General features: G+C 48.1%; 1 protein-coding gene across 2 annotated transcripts; it reads right to left on the minus strand.

Annotated features, from left to right (window-relative positions):
- Positions 1 to 135: 135 nt before the first annotated feature.
- On the minus strand, positions 136 to 23,401 carry rubcn (rubicon autophagy regulator). Of its 2 annotated transcripts, XM_056603608.1 has the most exons (21): positions 23,161 to 23,401; positions 21,402 to 21,555; positions 20,709 to 20,792; positions 20,255 to 20,414; positions 19,537 to 19,643; positions 19,068 to 19,266; positions 17,189 to 17,611; positions 15,651 to 15,746; positions 15,324 to 15,439; positions 14,965 to 15,163; positions 13,461 to 13,565; positions 12,420 to 12,497; positions 10,732 to 10,789; positions 9,846 to 9,978; positions 8,102 to 8,247; positions 6,852 to 6,916; positions 6,289 to 6,527; positions 5,643 to 5,704; positions 5,361 to 5,514; positions 4,884 to 4,977; positions 136 to 1,166 (listed from the first exon to the last, which is right to left on the minus strand). In XM_056603608.1, exons 1-21 carry the CDS (start codon positions 23,277 to 23,279, stop codon positions 1,030 to 1,032), a joined length of 2,928 nt encoding a protein of 975 aa, XP_056459583.1. In that variant the 5' UTR covers positions 23,280 to 23,401; the 3' UTR covers positions 136 to 1,029. The 2 variants fall into 2 exon arrangements, with proteins under 2 accessions (XP_056459583.1, XP_056459584.1); XM_056603609.1 differs by lacking the exon at positions 12,420 to 12,497.
- Positions 23,402 to 25,163: the final 1,762 nt, after the last annotated feature.

Consider the following 25,163-nt stretch of genomic DNA (forward strand, 5'->3'; position numbering starts at 1 on the left):
CTCCTCTAGAACATAAGATCAGTGCAAATAAGAACTACATGTTAAGATGAGTGGTCCCACACAAAATCAAGTTAAATGTTACATTCTCAAATCAGATAAGTGCAAATTATTGGTGCACAGCAAGTATACACACACACACACACACACACACACACACACACACACACACACACACACACACACACACACACACACACACACACACACACACACACACACACACACACAGCGTCTCTCCAATTTCATTTGAATGAAAAAAAGGAAAACATTTGTACTAATCCGGCGATTGTGCATGAATACTTTCAAAGTTTACCTACATTAGCTACCAGAGGCACGTTAGCGTGGCTAAAAACCCACTAAAAACCAATACAAAAAGCAACGGTAAAAGGAAAGAAACCACACCCTTACCCCGACACCTTCAAAATAAAACGACTTGGAACACAATAAGAAGCACCTAAAAAAGAAGGGAGGTTCGGACTTGGCCTTCCAAGCGATTTAACTGAATCATAGGATGAAAGAAGAAGCACAGAATCATAGCTCCGGGAATCAGAGGACATCCCAAAAGCTGCGCTTCTGGTAGAAGGAAGCGTCTCCTTGGAATTGTGGGTGTGTGATGCTAGAATGTCTTCATGTCAGGACGATTGGTTTCTGAAAACGGGACGGTACCAAAAAGTCTGGAAAAAAGTTTATAAATCTGATTAGCCCGTACATGTCTCAGTAGATATTCCCCCTCCCCCGCCTCCCTACACAAAATCTCATGTGATTATAATCAGTCCTGATGCGATCAACTATGTGCTACTCCCGACGTCCCGAATAATTAAACCGTCTTGTTTTTCCTCCTGCAGGAAGAACGTAACCGGGCGACCGGAAGAGAAGGTCTATATAAGGTCTCCCAGTCCGGGGAGACTGAGCTGTCTCTACAATCAAAAGTCGTGACGTTTTTTGCTTTTCTTTATATTCATACGTTCTTTATATTAATATATTCTATATATTCTATATAATCGACGTTCTTCTCCTCCGGGGTTCTCCCTACCCCCCGCCGCCCTCGTCCTCTTGCTCCTCCATGTTCTTGCGGGCCATGCGCTCGCGGCGCGCGGCTAACCGCTGGCACCGCGGACACTCCTTGCCCGCGCGGAAGCAGCCGCGATGGTAGCAGGCGTGGCACTCTGGAGACAAAAACAAAAGAAGAGAGGTTAACATTTATCGTTAAATGTGACATATTATACCACAAGGCGAGTGTGATTAGCCATTACAAGCGATTTAAAAAAAAAAAAACGGCCTCTTCTGACGTCACAAGGGGCCGTGTCCACCTAGATGTGTGCTGGATAGATCAGTCTACCAGCCTACCCAGTGGACTGTAGCAAACGTTGCTCATCTATCCGTCAAACATCTAGGTGGACACGCCCACTTGTGATGTCAGAAGAGGCAGATTTTCAAAACGGCTTGTAAGAGCTAATCACACTCACACCGGGTGGAATAATAGATCACCTTTAAATCATACCGAACCCGGAGACATGACCCCGAACACGAAAGCATTGTGTAAACATTGCGAGGTCTCCATTTGTGACGGGCAAGTGCCATCTACAGGGCTCGAGAGTGGAGAGGAATGACAAAACACCCCATGGAAGATTCTGCCCTCCGTAACCAAAGCAAACAGATGAGTTCAACAACCAGTTGAACCACTTTGACAAACAAGGAGAGACAGAGAGAGGGAGAGGCCTTGTGAGGTAACCACACGAGAGCCAATCACAGGCCGGCGTGGGTCTATAAAACAAGAAGAGGTTTGTCACAGCGGGGCAGAAGGCTGGAGGAGCAGGTGGGGTTGGACCACAGAGCACCTGAAACTAGTTTCAACCCGTCCCGACCGAAAGCCTGCTCAAAACTAAGAGCCCAGACACCTTCCAAACTTATAGAAGATATATTGAAGGAAAGTCCACTACTCTCGTTCTTACAAACATAATGTAAAATGAGGTGACAAGTAAATGGGTTTTTTTTTTATGGTTTTTATTTCATACTCACAGAGATGAAGATGAAAAAATTAAAATAACATGCGACACACAAATAAAACCAAAACAAATAAATAAAATTAATTTTTCAAAACCAATAATGCATAAGAAACAATAGCTCCTTTCATAAGCGTACATAATAACACGCTAACTATTAACACTGCATAGATGTCAACATGCCAACTCCTAGGGCCAATGCCTTCTCAATTTCTGCAACTGTCAATGTTGCAATTTCCAGTGCTGCCATATCTTGGATGCTATCATATTGCTTTATCTCTTTTTATCGGTTTCATCAACGACATATATTCTATTCATAGATTTAGCACCTCCATGATATCCGAAATGCTGTTTGGTACGTCTCTTGGCTCGGTTAGGTTTTTCTACTCAATTTCGCTGTACTGTGAATATACAATAATTATAATATAAATATACCTTTTTGCTATCCAAAAAAGAAAATCATAGGTTAGCAGCGCCTACAACTGAAAATCAAGACGAACAAAACAGCAATGAAACTTAATACTCTAGACTGTGAACTTGGAACAACTAAACTACCTGATTGCAAACCTGAAATAGCTTACACCGCAGCAAAGATATTCAATCTTTATATAATCATCAAATTGATAAGATCATCTTTATAAAAGGTCACAATGCATCACAGGCAGACCCTTCCCAGAACAGTGCTTCCCCTCAGCATGCAAAGTCTATTTAAATATCTATCAGCAGCCAACTGCCAAGAGGAAACCGATGCTGAAACGGGACAGCCCGGCAGTTCAACCACTGCACAGACGGACACAACACAGCGAGACCAGCAACGCCTCCACACCTCTGAAGACCCAAACCACCACAGCGCCCAGGCACACAAAGCCAGCAAGGAGGGGGGGGAAGGAAGGAAGAAAGATAGGAGAAAATGGATGGGAGAACACAAAACCAGACACACGATACACACACACAGACGAGGACAATAGGACAATGACGCAGGGCTGCAGCAATGTTTGAATAAAAGCCCCGACGGACATTCTGTAGTCTTTTTTCAACTTATAAATTGAAAAAAAAAAGGTAACTGCTAAAGTCAAAGTGTGCGTCATCCAAGGGTGCATAGACCTGAAATATCAAAGAGGTATGCATCCGCATGCAACGGATGAGGTCACCCATAAAGCATTCAAAACCAGGAAATACCCTATCAAACATAACCGTTAAAAATGAATGATTGTCGTCTGTTGTTTGGGTTTATAGCTGATTAAAAAGGTGCAATTCAGTACCGTCTCTCCCAGGTTATGACCAGGTGGAGCAGGTGTTTTATTCCAACAGTTAAAAGTATTGGAATAATAAACAAAGTCCCTGCATCCGGAACCTCAGCCATGGCTCAACACTTAACCCTTTACTGCTCCCCATCGTCCACGGGAGGACATGCGTTGGTGTCCTCTGAAGCCCTGACGTCCCCGTCCCCCACCTCGTCTTCACCACAGGGCTCTGACCCATCCCCCCCCTCCCCCAGCTGGTCCCTGTCCGCCCTCCTCTTCCCCGGCCGCCCCTGGCTCACCCTTCTGGCCTGCCGCGTCTTGCGGGACCTCCAGGTCTTCTGACAAACCCTGGGCCCTTCGCCTGGCCCCGCTTTCTCTACATCCACCTCCCTGGTCTCCCCCAGCTCCCTGGTTGGCTCTCCTCCTCCTTCACCACCACCACCACCTCCATCACCACCACCTCCTCCTCCTCCGTTTCTCCCTCTGGAGAAGAGGTTTTGCAGGCCGGAAAACCTCCCGGCTTTGGCTTTGCCGCCAGGGGCCTTCCCCGCTACGCCGGCCCCCGAGACCTGCTCCTTGTCCAGCACCCCTTCCTTCAGTGAATCAACCTTCTCCTCCTCCCGCTCCGAGTCCATTTTGGGGAGGTCTTTACCCTGCTTCCTCAACGACGGCAGCTTCCAAAGAGCCCTCCCCACATCCTTCCCTCCCGCGTCACCTTGTGATTCGCCACCGATAGCTTTCGGCGCTTCTCCCCCCAGCCCTTCCTCCGCGACCGCCCTCTCCCCCTCACTCTCGGTGTCTTCTTGGGCGAACCCGACTCCCAGCGTCTTGAACCCCGACACCGTCCAAACCGCTTTCCCCACATCCCCTCGTGTTTCTCCATCGCTAGCTTTGGGCGCTTTTTCTCCCATCTCCTCCTTTTCCGCCGCCCTCTCCTCCTCCTCCTCCTCACTCTCAGTGTCTACTTGGGAGAAGCTTATCCCCAGCTTCCCCAACCCCGGCACCTTCCAGAAAGCCTTCCTCTCCTCCTTCCCCGTCCCTCCTGCGTCTCGCCCCCCGGCCTCGCCCTGCGTCTCGCCGTGGCCCGCCCGGCCGTCGCTCGCCTCCCTCTTGGAGAACACGTTGACCAGCCGGTCGATCCCGAGCACCCGCCTGAGGTCCACCTTCTCCGCCCTCGCCTTCTCGTCTCCGCACTCTCCGCTAGCTCGAACCTCCGTGGGGTCCGGCTCCACCCCTTCCTCCTCCTCCTCCTCCTCCTCCTCCTCCTCCTCCTTCCTGCCCTCTGCTTCCCCTCTACCCTCGACCTCTGACCCTTCCTCGGCCGTCCCGCCCGGTCCGACCTCTGACCAACCCGTCCCTTCACGTCCGACCTCTGACCCTCCCTCGCCCATCCCGACCTCTGACCCTTCCTCGCCCGCGCCTCCCGGTACGACCTCCCACTCGTCCTCGCTGCTCACCACCGCCCCCTTGCGTCCCCCCTCTTCCCCGCCCTCCCCCTCCCTCTTGTCCTGTAACAGGGCCCTGGCCAGCCTACGGGGCTTGGGGAACCGCCAGTCTTTCCAGGAGGGGGCGGGGAAGGGGTTGGGGGAGGGGGCCTGAGGGCGGCCCAGGCCGGCCGCGTGCGGATGGGGCTCACCTTCGCACCGCTGGCACTTGTTCAGGTCGAAGGGGAAGATGATGTCTTTGCCGTTGCCGCAGAACTCGCACACAAAGCCCTTGGCCTGGCACAGCTGAGGAGCACAGACACAAACACAGGGGGGTTTTACTCATAGACCACTGAACTAATGAATGAATGGGTGAGCCAGTGAGAGTACAGCTTAATGAATGAATGAGTGATCCAGTGAGAATACACCTGAATGATTGAGTGAGCCAGTGTGAGTTCAGCTTAATGAATGAATGAATGAGTGAGCCAGTAGGAATACAATTCTATTCCTAACGACGGAGCAAAGCAAACATATGTTCCCACACTGTCAAACTGCAATACTAAAAACGGAAATCTTTGGATGTTTGTTCTATACATATGGATGTCTTTCGGATGTTTGTTCAGTTCATATGGATGTCTTCGGATGCTCGCCGTGCAAATAAGAAATGGTTCAGTGGGACGCAGTCTTACCACACAGCCAGCTACGTGCGTGGAACCGTGCTTCAGTAACTCCTTCAGCCGGGGGACCAGATCGCCGCTGCGCACGGCAGCGAGGTCGTTGAGGGAGAAGAGGTGGAGGTCCTCCGTCAGGTGCCCTGGAAGACTGTCAAACTGGTCCAGCACACTGGGGAGAAAACACAAAACACACACATACCAACATGTACAGTCAGCAGCGTACTGGGTTTACACTGTGTAAATACACTATATGCAATTTGTGCTGAGTGACGTTTATTGCTTTGCACACACACTTACTCTCTGGCGAGGCGGCAGGTCTTGAAGAGGTTTTTCATGTGAAACAGCTGAACCCTCAATACCTGGGAAAAGACGTAGGCCTCATGATAACCTGTGTGTATGCGTGGGAACTAAAAGGGTTGTTCAGGATTTATGCTTTTTCGCCTGCGTGACGCATGATGTAAAATCCAGTTACCATAGCATCAGCTCCCCAACTCAAGCCAATAAATCTTCCAGACAATGCAAACATGAATCTATCCATGAATCTATGTTAGAAACTACGTTAGAAAGAAGAAGATTCACCCTATTTTAAATTTGCAGTTAATACCGAACCATTTTGTTCAGAATAACCTTTTCCCCTCATCTGCTGGGCTTGTAGATGAACCAGAGTCATAGGTTTAAATTAGCTGTCCATCCACCTTTAACGTACCAGGACATGGCTAGAAGACTCAACTAGTGGAGATAAGTTGACTACCAGTACGCCGTTACATCCAAGTAACCGACAATAACTAACTAACTAACAGCGACACCCTTGTTTGTCCTATGATCCCCCCTTTTAGAAAAGGGTCCATTATCAGGGACCCAACGATCCATCTTAGACCTCCCACCTCCCTCCCCCCTCCCCCTCCTCCTCCTCCTCCCTCCCTCCTCCCCCCTCCCCACTCACCCGGACGGCCTCCAGAGCCTTGATCTTCTTGTACAGGCCGCTGTTGATGTCGTTGGGGTTGAACAGCGGGTCGCCGGCGATCTTGCCCAGCAGGTCGCGGGCGAAGTTGCTGACGTAGTACTTGCCGAAGTCCCACTTGCGGAGCACGCGCCCCGGCACCACCGCCTGGGCGTTGTCGTGGCAACACTGGCAGAAGTAGCGGCCCAGGTACTCGCAGTAGCGCAGCCGCTTGATGTAGTCTGCGGGGCGAGGGGGAACCAAAATGGAGGGATTTGGAACCAAAATGGAGGCCATGATTGATGGATTTGTTTCACGGTTCAAACTAACAAAGGCTAGTTGGGTTTTAATAGGTTTTTTTTTATGGGTTTTAACAGGGTTTTTTTATGTTTTTCTCTTTTTACAAAGGAAACTTTTTAAAACGTCTTTCCTTTAAAGGGAGGAAAGTGAAGATGGATAGGAGAGTTTTTTTGTGCCTGCAATGTTGTTTGTGCCCACGTGAGTCAGAGATACAGGGCGAGCCCCCCAGTCAAACCGTGTACTTAAAAGGCGTGTTCCAGCGTTACCTGGGTCCACGCGGATGCCACAGCCAGCACAGCGGTGGTTCTGCTTGGTCACCACTATCTTCCTCCTGAAACACATGGACAGGGAGTGAGTGTGAGTAGGACTCGGTGTTTGCGCGCGCGCGCGTGTGTGTGTGTGTGTGTGTGTGTGTGTGTGTGTGTGTGTGTGTGTGTGTGTGTGTGTGTGTGTGTGTGTGTGTGTGTGTGTGTGTGTGTGTGTGTGTGTGTGTGTGTGTGTGTGTGTGTGTGTGTGTGTGTGTGTGTGTGTGTGTGTGTGTGTGTGTGTGTGTGGTGTGCTGTGCTGTGCTGTGCTGTGTGTGTGACATTGGTTTGAGGCTATTTGAGAATAAGCCAGCTGTTTGATTTCCATGTCTATCTTTGTGAACACGATCTGTTCATGTAAATGGAATAGGATGAATAGATATTTACATATTTTAAAAATTGTACTGCCTGTGAGGTCTCTGGAGAATTATCTTCATGATAAGCTTAGTCCACTGTAGGGCTTTGCAGCCGTCAGTTCATATTCTGTTTCATAATATACCGGTTTGAGCATTTACGTATCTCACCACTGACATCTTGACAGTTAGACTTTCCATTCAAGTCATAAAAATAGTTACACATTAGGCAATGGTTGTCGCAAATAAAAAAAAGCTGTTGAGAATTAGAACAGAGCCGGCTGTAGAGAGCCTTTGAAGTTGAAGAGAAAGTGTAAATCAGAGAAATATCGAAGCAATCGAGTCTCTTTTCAGTCTCGAAACCCGATCAGTGTTCAGGCGCTGCGGCACTCTGATCGGTTCCAATGTCCCTCCTCGGGGGCTGGGATACACACCCCATTTATGGCGTACTTGCTCCTTCCCTAACTACACACAGCGCATCATGCTTTAGCCTCCGCAAGCTTTACCTCCTCCCTTTGACCGCGACTCAGACCGAATTAAGATGAGTCGGACATGATCGGGCTGATCAGACGATTCCTAGAACGGGACAGGGGTGCGAAGAGACATCGAGGCTCCCGTCCCCTACGACAGTGTACGGTCCCCTACAGGTGAAGAGGAAACTGTTCCCTGCATCTTCAGAAAGTGCTGCCTCTTCCAAAATAGGCCGTCTCTCCCAGATGGAAGAAGGGTCACTGGGATCAGCTTGCGAGAGGTCGTGGCAAGCGAGTGAACGCGATAGGGCGGCTGGTCCATGTGTTCAGGGCTGATTCACTGTGCACCGGGGTTCATTTGAGGGGTGTGGAGGAGGAGAAGACTCACTTGGGCGCCGGGTGGATGTTGAAGATGATCTGGGGCCGCGGGGGGGCCCACTCCAGGTTGCCTCGCACCCGGATCCTCAGCTTGTAGATGTCGGCGTGCTCGCCGTCGTCCGGGGAGATGGGGAGGGAGTCCGGGATGGGCAGCAGCTGCAGCATCGGGGCCAGGGACGAGGAGTGGTTAGGTGGGAGGACTGGGAATACTGGTTTGCAGTAACTACTAAAGAGTATTCCAAAATTCGAATATGACTTGTAACATAAACAAATATGACGTTCTAATGCCTTCTTTTAATGCCTTAACGAAGGCATTAGAACGTGAACATTGATATTAAAATGTGTTCACGTGGCTCTTCCCATGTGAACCGTCTCGTGTGTCAGGCCAATAAACTGCAGGCTTTAAAGGCCTGAGGCCTGCCAGTCAGTGACGAGATAAGGCTGAGCCAGTTAAGTCAGTTATGTCTGTTCACCTGAGAATACGCCGTCTCTCAAATGAACCGAGATCGAATTAATGATCAGATAGGGAATATTTGTATGAAAGGATTCGTTCGCATCATACTCTTGCTCAGCAAAGATGGAAAATAACATAACCTGTATAAAAATGATGGCTATCGAATAACATATCAATTCCGAATCATTCATTTGGTCTCGCTTCGAGAGACAGCGTATTCTCAGTTCTCACTCTTAGGACATCACTTTATTTGTTTATTTTGAAATGTGTAGGTAAGTAGTACAACTTCTAATGTTTATTTGGAAATAAATCTACCTATAGAAATAGTTATGTCTCCGGTTGTATTGGTTTGCTATCTTTTGGACAATGGGCAAAATTTATATTTGAATATGGAAGCTATGGGTTTCTTTAGAAGGAAACGCTGACGTCATGGATAGCCACTTGGGAGAGCCCTCGTTTACCGTGTCCCATAACAACAATGCTGAATGTAATACAATCCTTGTGAGAACCTCCCTTTTGCTGCGAAGGGGACACATTGTCGGGTGACACGGAGCATCTCCTTGTTGAGTTCATTGCTCAAGGACAAGTTTACCCAAATTAATAATCATTGTCATGAGGTTGGTAGACATAAGGAGGCCAACTGTATTTAGGTCAACGTTGAGTTACATAAATAACCAAAGCGCTTAAGCTGATGCTTGTGAACAATGATTACCTCTTTTGTCAGGCCCTATTGTTACATTATTGTTGATTTTGTTATTTTTACTACGGCAAAAACACATCCGCATCAAATGGACAAACACACACGCTGGTATGCACAAACACACATGGCAACACAGTTGACATGAGCATACAGCCCACATCGTGTCAGATAACCAGATTGGATTGTACCGTTTTAAAAGATAAGCATGTGCACCTTATTCATCCCTGCAGGAAAATAAGGGTGGAAAAGAAACGCAGCATTGTCTCCTAAAACTATGATATGTTCTCCCTGTGTGAGCATGCATGCATGAGTGAATGTGCATATGTAAGTTTGTGTGTGTGTTGGCGCATGCCTGCATGTGCGTCTGTAAGTGTGTGTGGTTATGCAAGTGTTTGTGCAAGTGTCTGTTTGTTTGCTTGTGTTTGCGTTTGCCTGCATGTGTGTATGCAAGTGTGTGTCTCTAAGCGTGTGCGCGTGCTCGTGTGCATGCGCGTGCGTGCATGCGTGTGGGTGTAAGCGCGTGTGTGGGCGTAGGTGTTTGTAAGCACGTGTGTGTGTGTGTAAGAGTGTGTGTGTCCGTGTGCACGTGTGTGTGTGCACCTTCTGCGGAGCGTCCTGCTCAGGAACCAGCCAGTCGAGCTCGGACGCAGCAGGAAGCTGCATGCCCTCGAACTGTCTGAGCAGACCCATGGCCACCGACTCAGCAGAGTTAGACTGGAGGAAGGACGGGCAGCTGGAGACAGGGAGGGGGAGGGAGGGAGAGACAGAGAGAGGGAGGGAGGGACAGAGAGAGGGAGGGAGGGACAGAGGGACAGAGAGAGGGGGAGAGACAGAGAGAGGGAGAGAGGCAGAGAGAGAGAGACAGAGAGAGGGAGAGGGGGAGAGACAAAGACAGAGGGACAGAGAGAGGGAGAGACAGCGAGACAGAGGGACAGAGGGAGAGAGGAAGAGGAGAGAGGAGGCGAGACAGAAAGACGAAGGGAAAGAGAGAGGAGAGACAGAGAGAGGAGGGACAGAGAGAGGCGAGAGGATGAGTCATGACATTCAGAATCAGCAGAAACAGGTTGTGTTTCCTCTTACATGCTTTGTTTTGCCCTGCGATGGCCGATGAAGTAGGTCAACAGACTAAAGGGATCAGTAGACGTCAGCTATGCGGATTTAAAACAGACTATTAAAACCGGTGGTCCGTGAATAAATTGCTTACTTTTAAGAGTTGTACAGAGATAAAACAGGACGGACAGACATGTATAGAGATGTTTGGAAATCAATATGATATATAGACATAGGGATAGAGATAAAGATGTATAGAGAGATCTTAAGATATCAACGATAATGTATAATAATACCAAAAATAAATCAATAGTATTTAATGCAATATAAATCTTGTTAAGTGAAGATGTGAATGAAGATGAGGACCAATAGAGGCAGAGACGTGTGCTGTATAGAGACGGCGGTAGTCAGACGTGGGTATGGATGTTCTACTCACATGGAGTCGGAGCTGAGGAAGGACTTGGTGGAGGTGACGCTGCGCTTGATGTCAGCCTCTGAAGAACAACAGGAATAAAGTCAAAGCCAATAGACAATCAGCCACACGTTAGCCACACGTTAGTGCGGCTGATGTTTAAAAGAGATCAGGACAGTTGCTTGGGTTTACGATGTATTCTCTTACACGGTTCATATCAAAATGTGCTTTATTATTTTATTTTCTCAGAAAACCACAAATAGAATGTAGGTTGCTTGGCCCATTGGCAGGTAGAACTGTAACTAAGATGATGAGAAATCAGGTCAATGTTTTCAATGACCAAGAACCGTTAATTAACTTCTTTCCTTCTAGGCCATAAAGATGTTCTTTATTATGAACTTTACCATGGCCTTTATCACAGCTTGTATTGTTGCTGTGTAACCGATATAATGAACTCTGACCTTCCTTGTAACAGATGATGGAGCAACTAAAGTAGGACTACAAGTCCACTTTTAAATAGTTTATCAATTATACATATTTAATAATATTAAAATGTATAATGCAGTGCTACTACCACCAATACCAGGGATTTAAGAGTTGCTCAGAGTGCATGTCAGCAAGTGAAGGGCAATTTAAAAGTTATTTGTTGAAATGAAACAGTAAAAAAAAAAAAAAGGTGCTTTTGGTAAGATCTCAGAGCTAGAATTTGTATTTATGTTCTGGAAATGCCACATTCATCCATTAGCTATCAGTGACTGAAATACAACGTTTTATAACTCTGTATAAAACTTTAGTTAATTTTTTCTGACCAATCCGATATGAGCGGCTTCGGGATTGGCGATTGGTTTAGAGAATCCAGCCTTCCTGTCAATCACAGGTGCCTGAATTAAACACTTCTCAATGCTGGAGTGTAGTGTAGGGAGAGGGAGGAGACTACCTTTGGCAGTTTTATTTTAAACTCTACCCCACTGAAATCCTACCTAGAGCACCTATAAGGGTTGAAGAGAGTACGGTAGGTCAAGTGTCGGAGGCTCAGAGCTTTGTAGTCGGATGTTTACGATCGGATGAATGGATGACAGATGGAGGAAAGAATTTAGCTAAAGGTGGGGGTTAGTAAATAAAACACTGGGCTAGGAAGGTGAACAAACAAAAGACACTAACTCTACTCACTAATCCGACCCCGAAAGCCTCCCTACACCTCCCCTATAGAAACGTCCATTTGCAGATCACAACAAACGTCTACCACACACAGCCATGGCAGCTGAAGCCAGGAGGAGGCCGGCCTGGATCCAAACTGAAAACCCTTCCTTCTGGGTCCCATCGACCAAAAAGCCCTCACACGTCTGAGAGCAACAACCGCTTCCGTGTCGTAGAAACAGGTGGCTTCCAGCCAGCTGCGTGTAAAATAAAGAGGTGAGATCCCCTTTTAGTGAGTATCATACCCACTCCAGAAATGACTCTTGCATCACTTGCATTTTTACCTCACTACACATACCTAGAACATGTAGTGAGATACACACCGTGTCCTTTTAGTGTTCTTTTGATAGAGATCACAAAGAGATAAGGGAAATTAAAAAACTCTCAAATTCTCAGTTTGGAACCAAGCCGCATCACCTCGTCTGAAAAGCCCACGTCGTTAGGATTGTTAGAAAGGTTTGGTACGCAGCCGTCCTGCCACCTACGTCACGCCCCCTCCCCCAGCCTACAGATACCTGAGAAGAGAGATGCGAGTGACAAGGTGAGGCCGTTCTGAGAGACCGCCAGCAGGGATTGGCCAGCACAGTCGTCATCTGCGAGACACAAAACTAAACACTCAGCATCGCACGCACGCACACACACTCAGCTCCCCAGCATCGCGCGCACACGCACGCACGCGCGCGCACACGCACACACACACACACACACACACACACACACACACACACACACACACACACACACACAGCGCATTTGTCTCACACCTTGTAAAACACACCCTGGGTATTTAAAGCGCCCCTATGCAAGGACAGAGAGTCACATTTCTAGAAGCCTCGGCACGTACACCTTGGCGGCGTGTATAAAACTCTCCTGCCAGCTTAGTCCCGACCACAAATTTCACTTCCTGGTCGTGTTTCCCCTCATCCTAACACCACCACCACCAGCTCACCACAGCACTGCTTTCCCTACATCCATTTCCCAGTAAAAGATGTGTTAAAAGGGGAACTCTATAAAGAGCTGACATGAATAAAAACCAGACAAAAAAAAAAAAAAAAAAACACAGTCAAAACAAACAACCACCACTTTTTTGGGGGGGGTTCGAGGAGAGGAACTGGATAGAGATTAAATGTCAAGTTGAATGTGAAATGGAATGAATCTTGATTTCGCAGGGTGACTTGATTTATGATAGGGAAGGGAAGAAACAATCAAACTAAACTTCAAGTTATCTCATTTCTTTTTGGAATGGATTACCCATGACACCACTGCTTGGAAATGGTGTGAATTGGTACAACGGCGATAAGAACACAACACGACACCAAACAATCATCAAGTGCATACTTGAACTTGCAGTTCAATCAAAATAAAAATAAATAAAACCAACGCGCAACAAAATACAGCCCGTTCCATTTGTGTACATAATGTAAAATCTAACGAATGAAACATAAATCTCAATACAAAATAAATAAGACGGCATCGTATAGAAGAGCAGCATCCCGAGGCATCATCCCCCAAACCCTCACCACCACCACCACCACCAGCCCCTCCCATCGCCCTACCTAGATCGCACTCCCCCACCTCCTCCGCCGACCCAGAGTCAGAGAGCCCCTGGGAGGAATCCCGGGAGCTCCTCCGGGATCCCCCGCTGTCTGTAGAGGGGAGCGCTGGAGAGGAGGAGAGGAGGAGGAGAGGGGGAGAGGAGGAGAGGAGGAGGAGGAGAGGAGGAGGAGGGGAGGAGAGGAGGAGGAGAGGAGGAGGAGGGGAGGAGAGGAGGAGGAGAGGGGGAGAGGAGGAGGGGAGGAGAGGAGGAGGAGAGGGGGAGAGGAGGAGGGGAGGAGAGGAGGAGGAGAGAAGAGAGACAAAGTCAGTAGCCGTGTAGCGAGAGCATCTTCACAGCGTGCTTGTGAAGATGTTTCCCCCCGAAAACCCGGCCCGGCCATTGTATAATATGATAATTACTGATAATGCATTGCATTAATACCTTTTATAACTCTTTTCCATGCGTTTAAAATAAACTTTACGATTCAGTGGAAACAAAGGAAAACCAGAGGAAACAGACAAGGACACGTGGCACACTATTATACAAAGAAATATGAAACCATACAGAAGAAACGTTAGAGAGGAAATTATCGTTAAAAGCTATTTCAGAAAGGCACGGGTTCAGAAATGTTCTGAATGACTTTCCACGCCACCGCTTTGGTCGTTGCTGGAGGCACTGGAGCCTCACCCTAGATTGCATAACCTGAATCCTACCTCAGCCATAACATGGGCCATACAACTTGTTTTCCCAAAAGGATCGCCTCGTATTAATGAGAGGATACAGCGTTGGCCACCAACGTTCACCTCGAGTCCGTTCAACTGGAAAAGTTGAAATAGGAACTATGCTTGTAGAGGGCATTGTGTAAAATTAAAGAAATGAGTAATAACCTTTGGGACCTGACCCACCCCATACGCAACATATGGTCATGTTATGTTACAATGTCAGCAGAAAGCCAACAAACCTGTTGTGCACACTATGAATGATGGGGATTGGTGCACATGCACCAAGCCATATGTATGGTCTGTACTTCAGAGGGGGGAATGCCTTTTAAGTGGGTTTATAACAGCAATGGCCTTAACAGGTTACAGCCAGTGAGCCGACTGTGTTCTGCAGTTAGCATACAGTGTTGAGAATACACTTATGGTTCTGTGCAGAAACGTTACTTTGCTACAAGGTTAGCAGAGTTAGTGCTGCGTTGCTAGCCTACCGTGCTTTGTGGTTAGTTTACTCTGCTACAAGGCCTGCAGACAGTGCTGCGCGGTTAACCTTCTGTGCCATGTGGTTAGCTTACCATGCAGCGTGGTTAGCTTAGCGTGCAGCGTGGTTAGCTTAGCGTGCTGCGCGGTTAGCAGACCGTGCTGCATGGTTAGCTTACCGTGCTGCGCGGTTAGCTTAGCGTGCTGCGCGATTAGCAGACCGTGCTGCGCGGTTAGCTTACCGTGCTGCGCGGTTAGCTTACCGTGCTGCGCGGTTAGCTTTAGCGTGCTGCGCGGTTAGCAGACCGTGCTACGTGGTTAGCTTACCGTGCTGCGCGGAGCTGCATGGCGGCAGGTGGCTGCGGCGGATCTGCTGCCTTCGCAGGCGGATTTTCTGCTTGAGCTGCTGGATCTCACAGTCGCTGTCCTCTTCCTCGTCACCCTCCTCTTCCCGGCGCCGGACATTGCACTTCATCAGCTCAATCGCTGCGATCAGCGACTCGGAAATGCTGAAGTGGGCATTTTCCTGAAGATTGGAGAGAGAGAGAGAGAGAAAATACATAGTTTATTTGTAAATACCCTACGCTGGTATTCCAGCTGGGCCTATCCTATTTAGCAGTAAGCACAAAAGAAAACACTTCAGGCAGATTTACTGAATGAGCGTCATACTGGTTTTCATGCGTTACCTTCTCAAGGTCAGCACAGCTGCCAAAGTCCTGCTCTGACAGGTAACTGATGAGGCTCTGGCCTTTCGAAGGCTTCCGGAACATTCCGTCAGGAACGCCGCTGTGCTCTGAGCAATCTGACACACACATCGTTGTTAAACACTCTAGTCACCAGACAAAGCAGATAACAGTCTCTCTGCCGAGTCCACACACACACACACACACACACACACACACACACACACACACACACACACACACACACACACACACACACACACACACACACACACACACACACACACACACACACACACACACACACACTCTGAAGTACCCTGTACTTACTGGACTCCATGTAGAGCGAGCCGGATGCACTGACATCACTGCTGTGCGTGGCAAAGGGGTTGTAGTCCTTGATGGAGCAGTCGTCGCCTGCCGACTCTGGCAATCAGAGGAACATACAGCACTCAGGAAAAGCCTCCGGCAACACCCGGAGGAACACTCCGATCAATACTGGATTTCACGTCGATGGAGAGATGCAGAATCATCTCACTAACAGATGACCAAATAAGGGAATGATCCAAGTGGATGAAACAATATAGCGTTGGGAATTAATTGGTGTACATGCTTTCTGTGGATTCTAGTTTAACAAAAAGGGACTTTATATCAATGTATGTGTAAAACACATCCATGCATGACAGTTCAAACAAATTCAAACAAATACATGACGAAAAAATAAGACAACGTCTTGTGTGATAACTTGACAGAAAGAAAATAGACAAACATTTTGACCAAACGATATTCAATAGGGGCCACATTCCAGATGAGAAACAGAATGAAGGGACATTGATGACAGAAGAGAAGAGCATCAAACTACAGGCCCAGAGCAAGCCTTTCGATCAGTGGAAATGGCAGTTGAAGGAAAGTACAGATATTCTTCCTAGATCAGAGAGCACTTAGCTAACCCACGAATGCAAAGATCCCTCACCCTTAGCTTGACCCTCAAATGGATTTCTTGATGCCTTATTCATCAAGCTTGCAGAAACAGATCGAGGGAGACACTATTTTTAAATATGCTGAGTTTACACAACAGAAATACAAAGATTAAACCCCCCCCAAAAAAAAATTATTCTCACTTCCTTACAAAATCTATTATATCCAATACCTCAGCATCATCAACTCTAGCTTCAAACCAAAATCCAAGAATTGGCATTTACCACCATATCTAACTCAACGAAAACTTAACCAAACCATCTGCGTCCTAAACAACCACCCATCAAAGGTTGATCCTTTACCAGGTAGTATGGGGCTGCAGCTAAATTAGTGTATCGGAGCTGATGTGTGTGTGTGTGTTGGGGGGGACGGGGGACGGGGGACAAGTCATCACCATGCAGGATAAAAAATAATAATAATCACATATGCGGATGGGAGGGTAAAGGGGGCTGGGGTGTGATAACGGAGAGATGGAGCACAGAGGAACTGCGCTGCCAACCTGCCACGGGCTCTTCTATTATTATGGTGATCTTCCGGGCTCCCCCTCCTTGGCACGCAGAGAGGCGCCCCCCCCCACCCCAAAGAGAGAGAGAAGGGAAGCAGAGGGTGTTACAGAGCAGTAGAGAACGAGAGTCAGCTCTCCGGTTCCCGCCGCGACCACAGGGGAAACAGGAACCACGGACCAATCTGCGCACCGACAAGACGCAGGAAACCAGGAAGAAGAGAAAGACTTCACAGAAACGTGGCAAAAAGGACAAAGGCTTAGTTATGGCGGGACGTTGACGCAGCGCAATGACCACGCAGTCGCTTTCGAACGCAGTCGTGAACCTGTTTGGGTTAAGCGTCGTCCGCCCATGCACACTGCTGCCTTCACCGATTGGCCGACCCACCTTGTCTCTTCTGATCGACGCCCGTGTCGGAGATGGAGCGTATGTGGCCCCTGGTCACCCGGGCCGGCCCCCGCTGGCCCTCGGAGAAGGACGAGCGCCGGGGAGGGGGAGGAGCAACGGCCAGGGAACTCCGGCGCGGCGGGGGCGGGGCCGCGGACTCTGCCGGCCCCCGGTTGGGGGTGGAGCTTCGGGAGTCCTGGCGACTGCGTTGCCCCTGGTTACCGATGGCCAGGTACTCGGGGCCGTCGTCGTAGTCCCCTTCCCCCGCCTCGGGCATGGGGGAGGACGAGCGGGGGGACGAGGTCAGCGAGATGAGCGGGGGCATCAGCAGGGGGGCCGCGGACGGGGTGGGGCCCCGCACGCCGCCCCCCCCGGCCCCGGGGACCCAGTCGGGGCCGAGGCTGACGGCGGAAGAGGTAGGGTCTGGAAGGGGAAGAGTTCAGATTCAGATGAGTCAACTCTATTTACATAAAAAAGGGTCTCACACACACACACTCACACACTCACACACTCACACACTCACACACTCACACACTCACACACTCACACACACACACTCACTCCTCAAAACCTCAAAACTCAAATCCCACATGACCGATACCTATAGTCCTGGTATGCTTTCCCCCCCTCATTTTTTCTTCCCTGCCTAGGCAAGTTTTAGGGTGTGGTAGATCCCGCCACTTCACCAATTCTTCAATTACAGGTGGTGTTTGGGGAATTGTGGAACTGACTGCAGCAACTGAAATACATTCATGCTTCCCTTTAATTGACACTACAAATTAACCCAGATTAAAGGAATTCAGCCTCAAGGTAAATTTCTTCCTGACACCAGATGGATCCAAAGAGAAAATGGCTGCACTGGAATTACACAATGAGGCTCTGTTTACCAAATCATGGGATGTAGTTTCTTAAAAAGGAAACGCCAACGGATCTTTAGCAATCTATTAAAATGCAGAGCAAAGGCATTTATTGGAACTGGTTCTTCTTCATACTCTTGCCAGACACGGGTTTCTGGCAGTATCCATGTGCATGGAACAAAAAAGCCTTTGTGTGTTCGTGTCAGTCGGCCTATTCACAGCCCAATTGAAGTAGATTCATGGTTATCACATGTCTGCATCATCCTCATAATAAGTTAACGTATTAAAGCATTACATTATTATTATTAGAAGTCGATGGGTGGTACAGACGCCCTATTCTACAAGGATGTTCTACATATCAAGGAACAGGAGTGCTGAATGGAAAACAGACAAAGTGCTGCTGCAGCAACACTTTAAATTCAGCAATGGCAAGCACAATCACTTCATTCCGGGGGCCAACTGCACAAGTCTCCATAAAACATGATCAGCTAGGACAGTACTGAAATAGCCACGGATTGTACTGCGTGAACATCAGATAAAACAAAGACGATGCAGACCTCTGCTTTCTATGTTTTTACAAAGCACGAAGGGCCTATGGTGACTGGCAAGAGTGTTCGACCAATCAGATCCCAGGCAGGGCTGTAAGGAATCGGAGGCAATCAGCTGCATTCTCTTGGCCCTCCGTGACACATGACTGTCCCCACCTCACCCCTCTCTAACCTTCACCCCTCTCTACCCTCCTTCACCCCTCTCTACCCTCACCCCTCTCTAACCTTCACCCCTCTCTACCCTCCTTCACCCCTCTCTACCCTCCTTCACCCCTCTCTACCCTCCACCCCACTCGCCTCCAACTCACCCCTCTCCCTCACTCCCCATCTCTACCCTCCACCACTCCCTCCCTCCCCTCTCCCTGACTCCCCCCCCCAGCCCTCTCCCCTTCACCTCCCTCCCTCACACCCCTCTCCCTGACTCCCCCCCAGCCCTCCACCTCTCCCTCACATTCTTCCCCCCCCCCCGCTCACCGCTGTCTGTGTGTCTGCGTGCGGTGCTCTGGGCCGCCGCCTCGTCGACCTCCCGGAGGGAGCTGATGGACGTGGTGAGCCGGTGGCTCAGAGCCTGGCCCTTGGGGGGCCCGTCGGTGGCTCTCCAGGAGCCAGGCAGCACGCACATGCTCTGGGTCTTCAGCAGGCCGATGCAGGGCTGGGACCTCATGGGTGAAAGCTGCACAGAGAGACAGATGGGGGGGAGGGGGGCAGCAGACAACCGTTAAGCCCAGGAGGAACTGAGAACACCTACGGAAGTCCCCGGGGTGAATCGGATATTTATGTATTGGGGATGTTTTGGGTGAGCTTTTTATGCATAGAAAAAGTCCCTTGTGAGTACAGTGTCTGTGTTTTTTTGTGTGTGCGTGTGCGTGCGTGCGTGCGTGCGTGCGTGCGTGCGTGCGTGCGTGCGTGCGTGCGTGCGTGCGTGCGTGCGTGCGTGTCCTACCGCCACAGTGTCCACAAGGGCCAGTAGCTTGGGGTTGTTCTGCTCCAAGGCCTCCAGACACTGGAACATGGCGGTCACATGGGGCTCGCTCAACAGGAAGGCCGTGTCTATCATCATCATCGAGAGAAGGGAAGATGGGGACGTATCAGATATCTAAATCTAGTGGTCGGGTGTTTCTCTCCCTCACAAGCTTCTATGTTTGCTACACCATGTGTAGCAACATGCCCTAAGCTCCTACTACATGGCCCGGTCTCTGTACCCAAGTATTTTAGCTTGGGATGCGCCATTCATGTATCGGTTTTCAGAGCATGCATACTTAAATCATTCGCACACACGTTTTCAGAATCAAGAAAGGACACATTAAGAATGGGAAGTCATCTACCATAGAGTACGTGTGACTTCTTAAAAGGGTGCGTTTGACTTCTTTAAAGGGTGCATTTGACTTCTTTAAAGGCTGCGTTTGACTTCTTTAAAGGCTGCGTTTGACTTCTTTAAAGGCTGCGTTTGACTTCTTTAAAGGCTGCGTTTGACTTCTTTAAAGGGTGCGTTTGAATTCTTAAAAGGCTGCGTTAGACTTCTTTAAAGGGTGGCTACGGCTTAGATAAGTGCGCGTACTTACGCCTTATAAAAACCACACACAAGCTTTACGAAATAAAAACCTCCACGTCACCAGTTCTGTTCAAGTGGGTGGGCTTCACGGGGGGGCCAGGGGACGTACCGTTGTAGTACTTGCGGGTGTGGCCCTGGTGCCTGAGCAGGGGCCGGAGCTGAACCGACAGCATGTGCACCTGCAGGCTGTGGAGGAGCCACCGCTCCGCCTTGTAGCTCTCCCCCCCGCCCTGGGCCCCGCTGCAGGGCACGGGCTCCAGGGAACTGAACTGTGGCCCCCGGACGGGAAGGGGACAGGTCGAGAGAGGGACGGGGGAAAGTGAAAGAGAGGCCAGGAGACAGAAAGAGACCGAGAGGGAAAGAGGAAGAGAGAGAAAGAGGAAGAGGAAGAGAGAAGGATCAGAGGATAGACAAGAAGAAGAAAAAAAAAAAAAAAAAAACAGTTAAGGTTAGGATGAAAAATAAATGAATGGCTATTACTGTGCTCAATCCGATTTGGTGACTTAATGCAATAAAATGGAAAGAACACTTTAAAAGGTGACCGGATGAACAAAGTGACGTACCTGCTCAACGTGCGAAGCCAGGTGTGGGCTTATATACCGCACACACCACACGTACGGCCAGTAATCCCTCTGCTTGTAATACACCTGCGAAACAAGATAAGGGTTTTGCATACAAATACATTTCAGATGGTGGAAGCACCAATAGACAAAGGGGATTAAAAAAGGCTCATTGTGCCCAAATCTCCTGAACTTTCTCTTTGCATTTAACAATGTCTCTTAGAATATGTATAAAGAGATTACACAATGGACTATAATATGATAAATGATCCATTAATGCCAGAAACAGTATTAAACCTATATAAAAAATGCTGAAGCTCTTGCTGAAATTTCTCATTGGTCTACTGATGACTAATGACCTAGGTCTCTGAACACAGGGTAGACATGATGGAGTGTGCCGGATGGTTATTAGGCACTTACTGAAGAATTTGAAGCTGCAAGTACGAAGGTGCTTTCACAAGCATTTATGTGCATGTACACATATTACACAAAATAAATGTCAATGAAATGTCTTCTCTTAGAACATTGTCAGTTGAAACAGCGTCCCATCCTACATCAGGAGTCGGAAACATTTAGAAACAGTGCGGTAACCGTGACCCCCAGAACAACAAACGCCCAGCCCTATTCGTTGTTCCCCGTTCCCGGCCCGACCGTGTTGGGGGGGGAGGGGGGGGGATGGGGGGGCGGGCGACCCACCTGCTCATTGGTCAGCCCGTGACTGAGGATGTTGTTCATGTCCTTATGCAGCCGCTGCAGGCCCCCGTAGCGCGACCACACATTGGGGTTGGTGGTGGACACCAGGCCCTCCACCGTGGTCTTCAGGCTGGACAGAAGCTTCCAGTGTTCCCTTCTGAGGGGGGGGGGGAGGAGGAGGAGGAAGAGGGGAGCGGGGTCAGGAAAGACGATAGGAGTGGTGAGAACAGATAATCGTTAGGACCGCTGATGGTGCATCTCAAACTGACTGCTAAGCAAAACATGACCACGGTATCTCCAGTGAGTCATGCATTAGGTGCTACACAGGCTGAATAACATGAACTTCAGATGGCTTGTTCCTCTCCTCATGCAGCTGTTTTGTTTTAAAATGCCGTTTCCTCAAATCCTAGTTTATCTACATTTTCGTTAGTTTCATTAATTTACTCAAAACCTATAATAAATACGAAGAGGGTTGAATGATGAAAAGTCCTAGCAATGAGTAGCCATAACAGGAGGCCGCAGCAAAGCTTTCCTTGTCCAGATAGAAACAGGTCAAATCTTATGGGGCCCAAACGCAAGCGCATATCCAGGATATCCTATTTTCCCCATGAGGGACCATACAAGCAAAACGTGATGCTTACGAAACCCCTGCACCATTATAAAACAGGGACCAAGTTTCTTCTTATTACACCAGAGTGCATTCATTAAAACTAGGCCACAATAACACAATGTTAAAGTGTGCGGCAGCATCAGAGTTCAGCTTGCAATATAAAATCTAATTACAGCCTATAACCTACAGTGATAAAAAAAAGACTTAACATTAGAACATTATCCTGAAAGCCTCGAGGAGAATGTTTATGCAACAGCATGTGTGTGTGTGTGTGTGTGTGTGTGTGTGTGTGTGTGTGTGTGTGTGTGTGTGTGTGTGTGTGTGTGTGTGTGTGTGTGTGTGTGTGTGAAATGAGCCACATTCCTAGAGATTAATGTTTAAGGTTAGGGATTACTTTAACTTGAATAAAGGTGAGTCTGAAAAAGGCTTATTATCAGAATTAACATCACGAGTAAACTGGTTTGTTGCCTTATCATGATCAAGGCTATATGGTCAAAACCCTCATGGCAAGTCACAAGATAGAGACTTCTTATGTATGCCAAATTAATTATATTGTTTTGTTTTGAGGTCTCTTTTAAAAAGGTAATGCAGATACATGATACACTTGCTAACTATCCAACGTAAACACTGCTTTCGAAAAAAAATTATATACAGTACATACAGATATAGAAGCATCGGCTCATGGGTTAATAACTGTGCCTGTACATTCAAAACGAGACACAAACTGCAGATAACGACAGCTAAGACGTAGCTCCACAGTTACTAAAGAGTTCATCATGAAAGCACAACCACTCTTCACCCAATTCAAAACGGCACCTAAAGTGATGGTTGTGTATCCGAATACATTAGTTAGAGCCGATAAGAGGGCGTTAAACTTGATTGTGCAAGCTGTCAAAGTTGGCCATGTCAGCTTAGCTAGCCTAGCCTTGTTGCCATAACACGGGTCGGAATACGTGTTGTGTGTAGACAACCCTTGCGGTTTGTAGTGTGCTACACATATGTCGTCAACCATGCTTAGCATGAATGTAATCTGGTTTGCTGGATAGTTTCTCAAACTTATACATAACCCATATAACAGTCACATCATTCTAGATGCTGAGCTAGCCCCCTAGCTAGCCGAGTAACTCCCCGAGGCCCGCCCCGGCGTCTCACCGGCGCTCCTCGTACTCCCGCTCCGCCGTCCCCTCCATGTCCTCCCGGGGAACCCCGGTACCGTAGCACGACGCCACTTTCCCTCGATCTAGCCCGGAATAAATCCGGGTTGTGATCATTCGCTCGGCTCGCTACGTTGAATCGCGGAAGTCGGACATCGGTGCTCTGCGTAGGAGAATCACAACAGAGAAGGCCGACGCCGCATGACTACTCTGGCTGTCAGTCGCAAGTGGGCAGGGCTGATTGGGAAGCACTATTTATTATGTTTAATTATATGTGTTTAATTGTTTGTTGCAAAGGAAAGTTATATTTTAAATTATTTAATTGTACTCGCTCAGTTCAAATTGACGTGATTCATTTATTGGGGGGATATGTTTACATGTTATAGCGTTTTCTAGAAAGCTCTTGGATGAGTGACCTGGTCAATACTGCCACCTGCTGTTCAGAATTGGTACTGCAATGTAAACATAGTCTGTGACAGCAGCAGGGTCAGCCTGCCATCATGCAGCTCACATGATGGCATTGACTTTTATGAAGGAAACTTTAATTTGAGTTAACAGAAAAAAAGTAAATGCCACCGTGTTAACCAGCTATTATTGTAAAAAATAAGCACCGTTTTATTCAGTTATGTATTTTTGTATACTGCATACACCAACATACCACGACAAATTCCTTGTATGTGAAAGTTTACCCGACAATTAAGAGTATTCCGATTTTTTTATATATTATATTTATGAATATGATATCTGAATGAGGACGTTTTCCATTTTTTTCTGAAAGCCTAGCAAAACAACAAATACCCACCCGATGGCGCAATAACCTCGGACACTCAACTCCATGGAGACGATACAATTACACAGTACATCAATGAATCTACTCAGGAACCATACACTCATCACGGTCATTCCTAGGCGTGGTTGTGTGGATGAAACATGAGTAATCATCCTTACACCATCGCGGAGGAAGTAACTGTCATAGTGCATGAATCTGTGTGTGTGTGTGTGTGTGTGGGGGGGGGGGGGAGGTTGTTGGAGGAGGCGGGGGAGTGCATGGGCGTTTGTGTGCATCCGTGTGTGTGTACACGTAGGCAGCACACAACAAACAATTAACAAATCAATCAGCCAATACATGTCCATGATAACATCAAGCTCCCTGGTGGATGACCATTTGTTGGTTTATACTTTGGAATTGTGTGCTTTACACCAAAATAATTGTGGTCAGGAAAAAGTGTAGGGCCTTTTTCCTAAAGTAACAGCCCCTCTGTATTGCAAAACATCTTGCCTCTATGTGTAGACGCACACGTCCAAACGCATTACGAAACACTTGGTAACCCCCGAAAGTCTTCATCCAGAGGTGGAGAAGACAGAAGGTGTATTATCTATTGAATGACTTGCAAGACAATACCAACGTTGACTGAAGTCATGAGGTGGACATGACGCATTGATATGTGAAATGTATGATACCCATAGCCATAGGCCCACATGCATCTATCTCAAAGCATTCCTTTCCCTTTAGTCGTCTGGCCTAGTTTGGAATGACAGGTAGGGTGACGTGCTCAGGAAGAACGCAGAACGGTGGTTGGAAAGAAGACAGTTGAGGACAAATTCAGGGGAAGCTCTACCTTCGAAGGAAACGTCTGAGGCACGCACGCACACACCCGCCGTACCGATGTGAGTCACCCTGGACCTGCCTCGACATGTTATCTATGAAAGGACAGAAAGTAGGTTAGTTGTAAGCCAGTTGGACACGTTTGGAGAAATTGTTCGTGGGAGGTAATAAGTTATATAGATGTTTAAAGAGGCATTTGTGTTGTAGCATTGTGTTGATTACACAAGGCCCCAGGGAATGGTAAACCTGTGTCATCTCCTTTTTTTTCTTCTTCAGTGAGGCCAATACATGGGATCAAAAAGTATTGATCTACCGCAAAGACTTCAGACCTACTCAAAAGATAAGCTACCCATACATGCCCATAGTTATTCTCCCTTGAGATGTGCAATTGGGGT

Source organism: Gadus chalcogrammus, chromosome 12, assembly GCF_026213295.1.
Source record: "Gadus chalcogrammus isolate NIFS_2021 chromosome 12, NIFS_Gcha_1.0, whole genome shotgun sequence".
Classification (NCBI taxonomy): domain Eukaryota; kingdom Metazoa; phylum Chordata; class Actinopteri; order Gadiformes; family Gadidae; genus Gadus; species Gadus chalcogrammus.

Excerpts from the sequence above, each read along its gene's own strand:
- rubcn (XM_056603608.1), bottom strand. The coding sequence starts at position 23,279 with ATGATCACAACCCGGATTTATTCCGGGCTAGATCGAGGGAAAGTGGCG. Across the intron at positions 8,248-9,845 it reads AGCAGGACGCTCCGCAGAAG|CTGCTGCCCATCCCGGACTC; the intron begins GTGCACACACAC and ends CCGATGCTGCAG. Across the intron at positions 5,705-6,288 it reads AGGCTCTGGAGGCCGTCCGG|GTATTGAGGGTTCAGCTGTT; the intron begins GTGAGTGGGGAG and ends GTCTTTTCCCAG.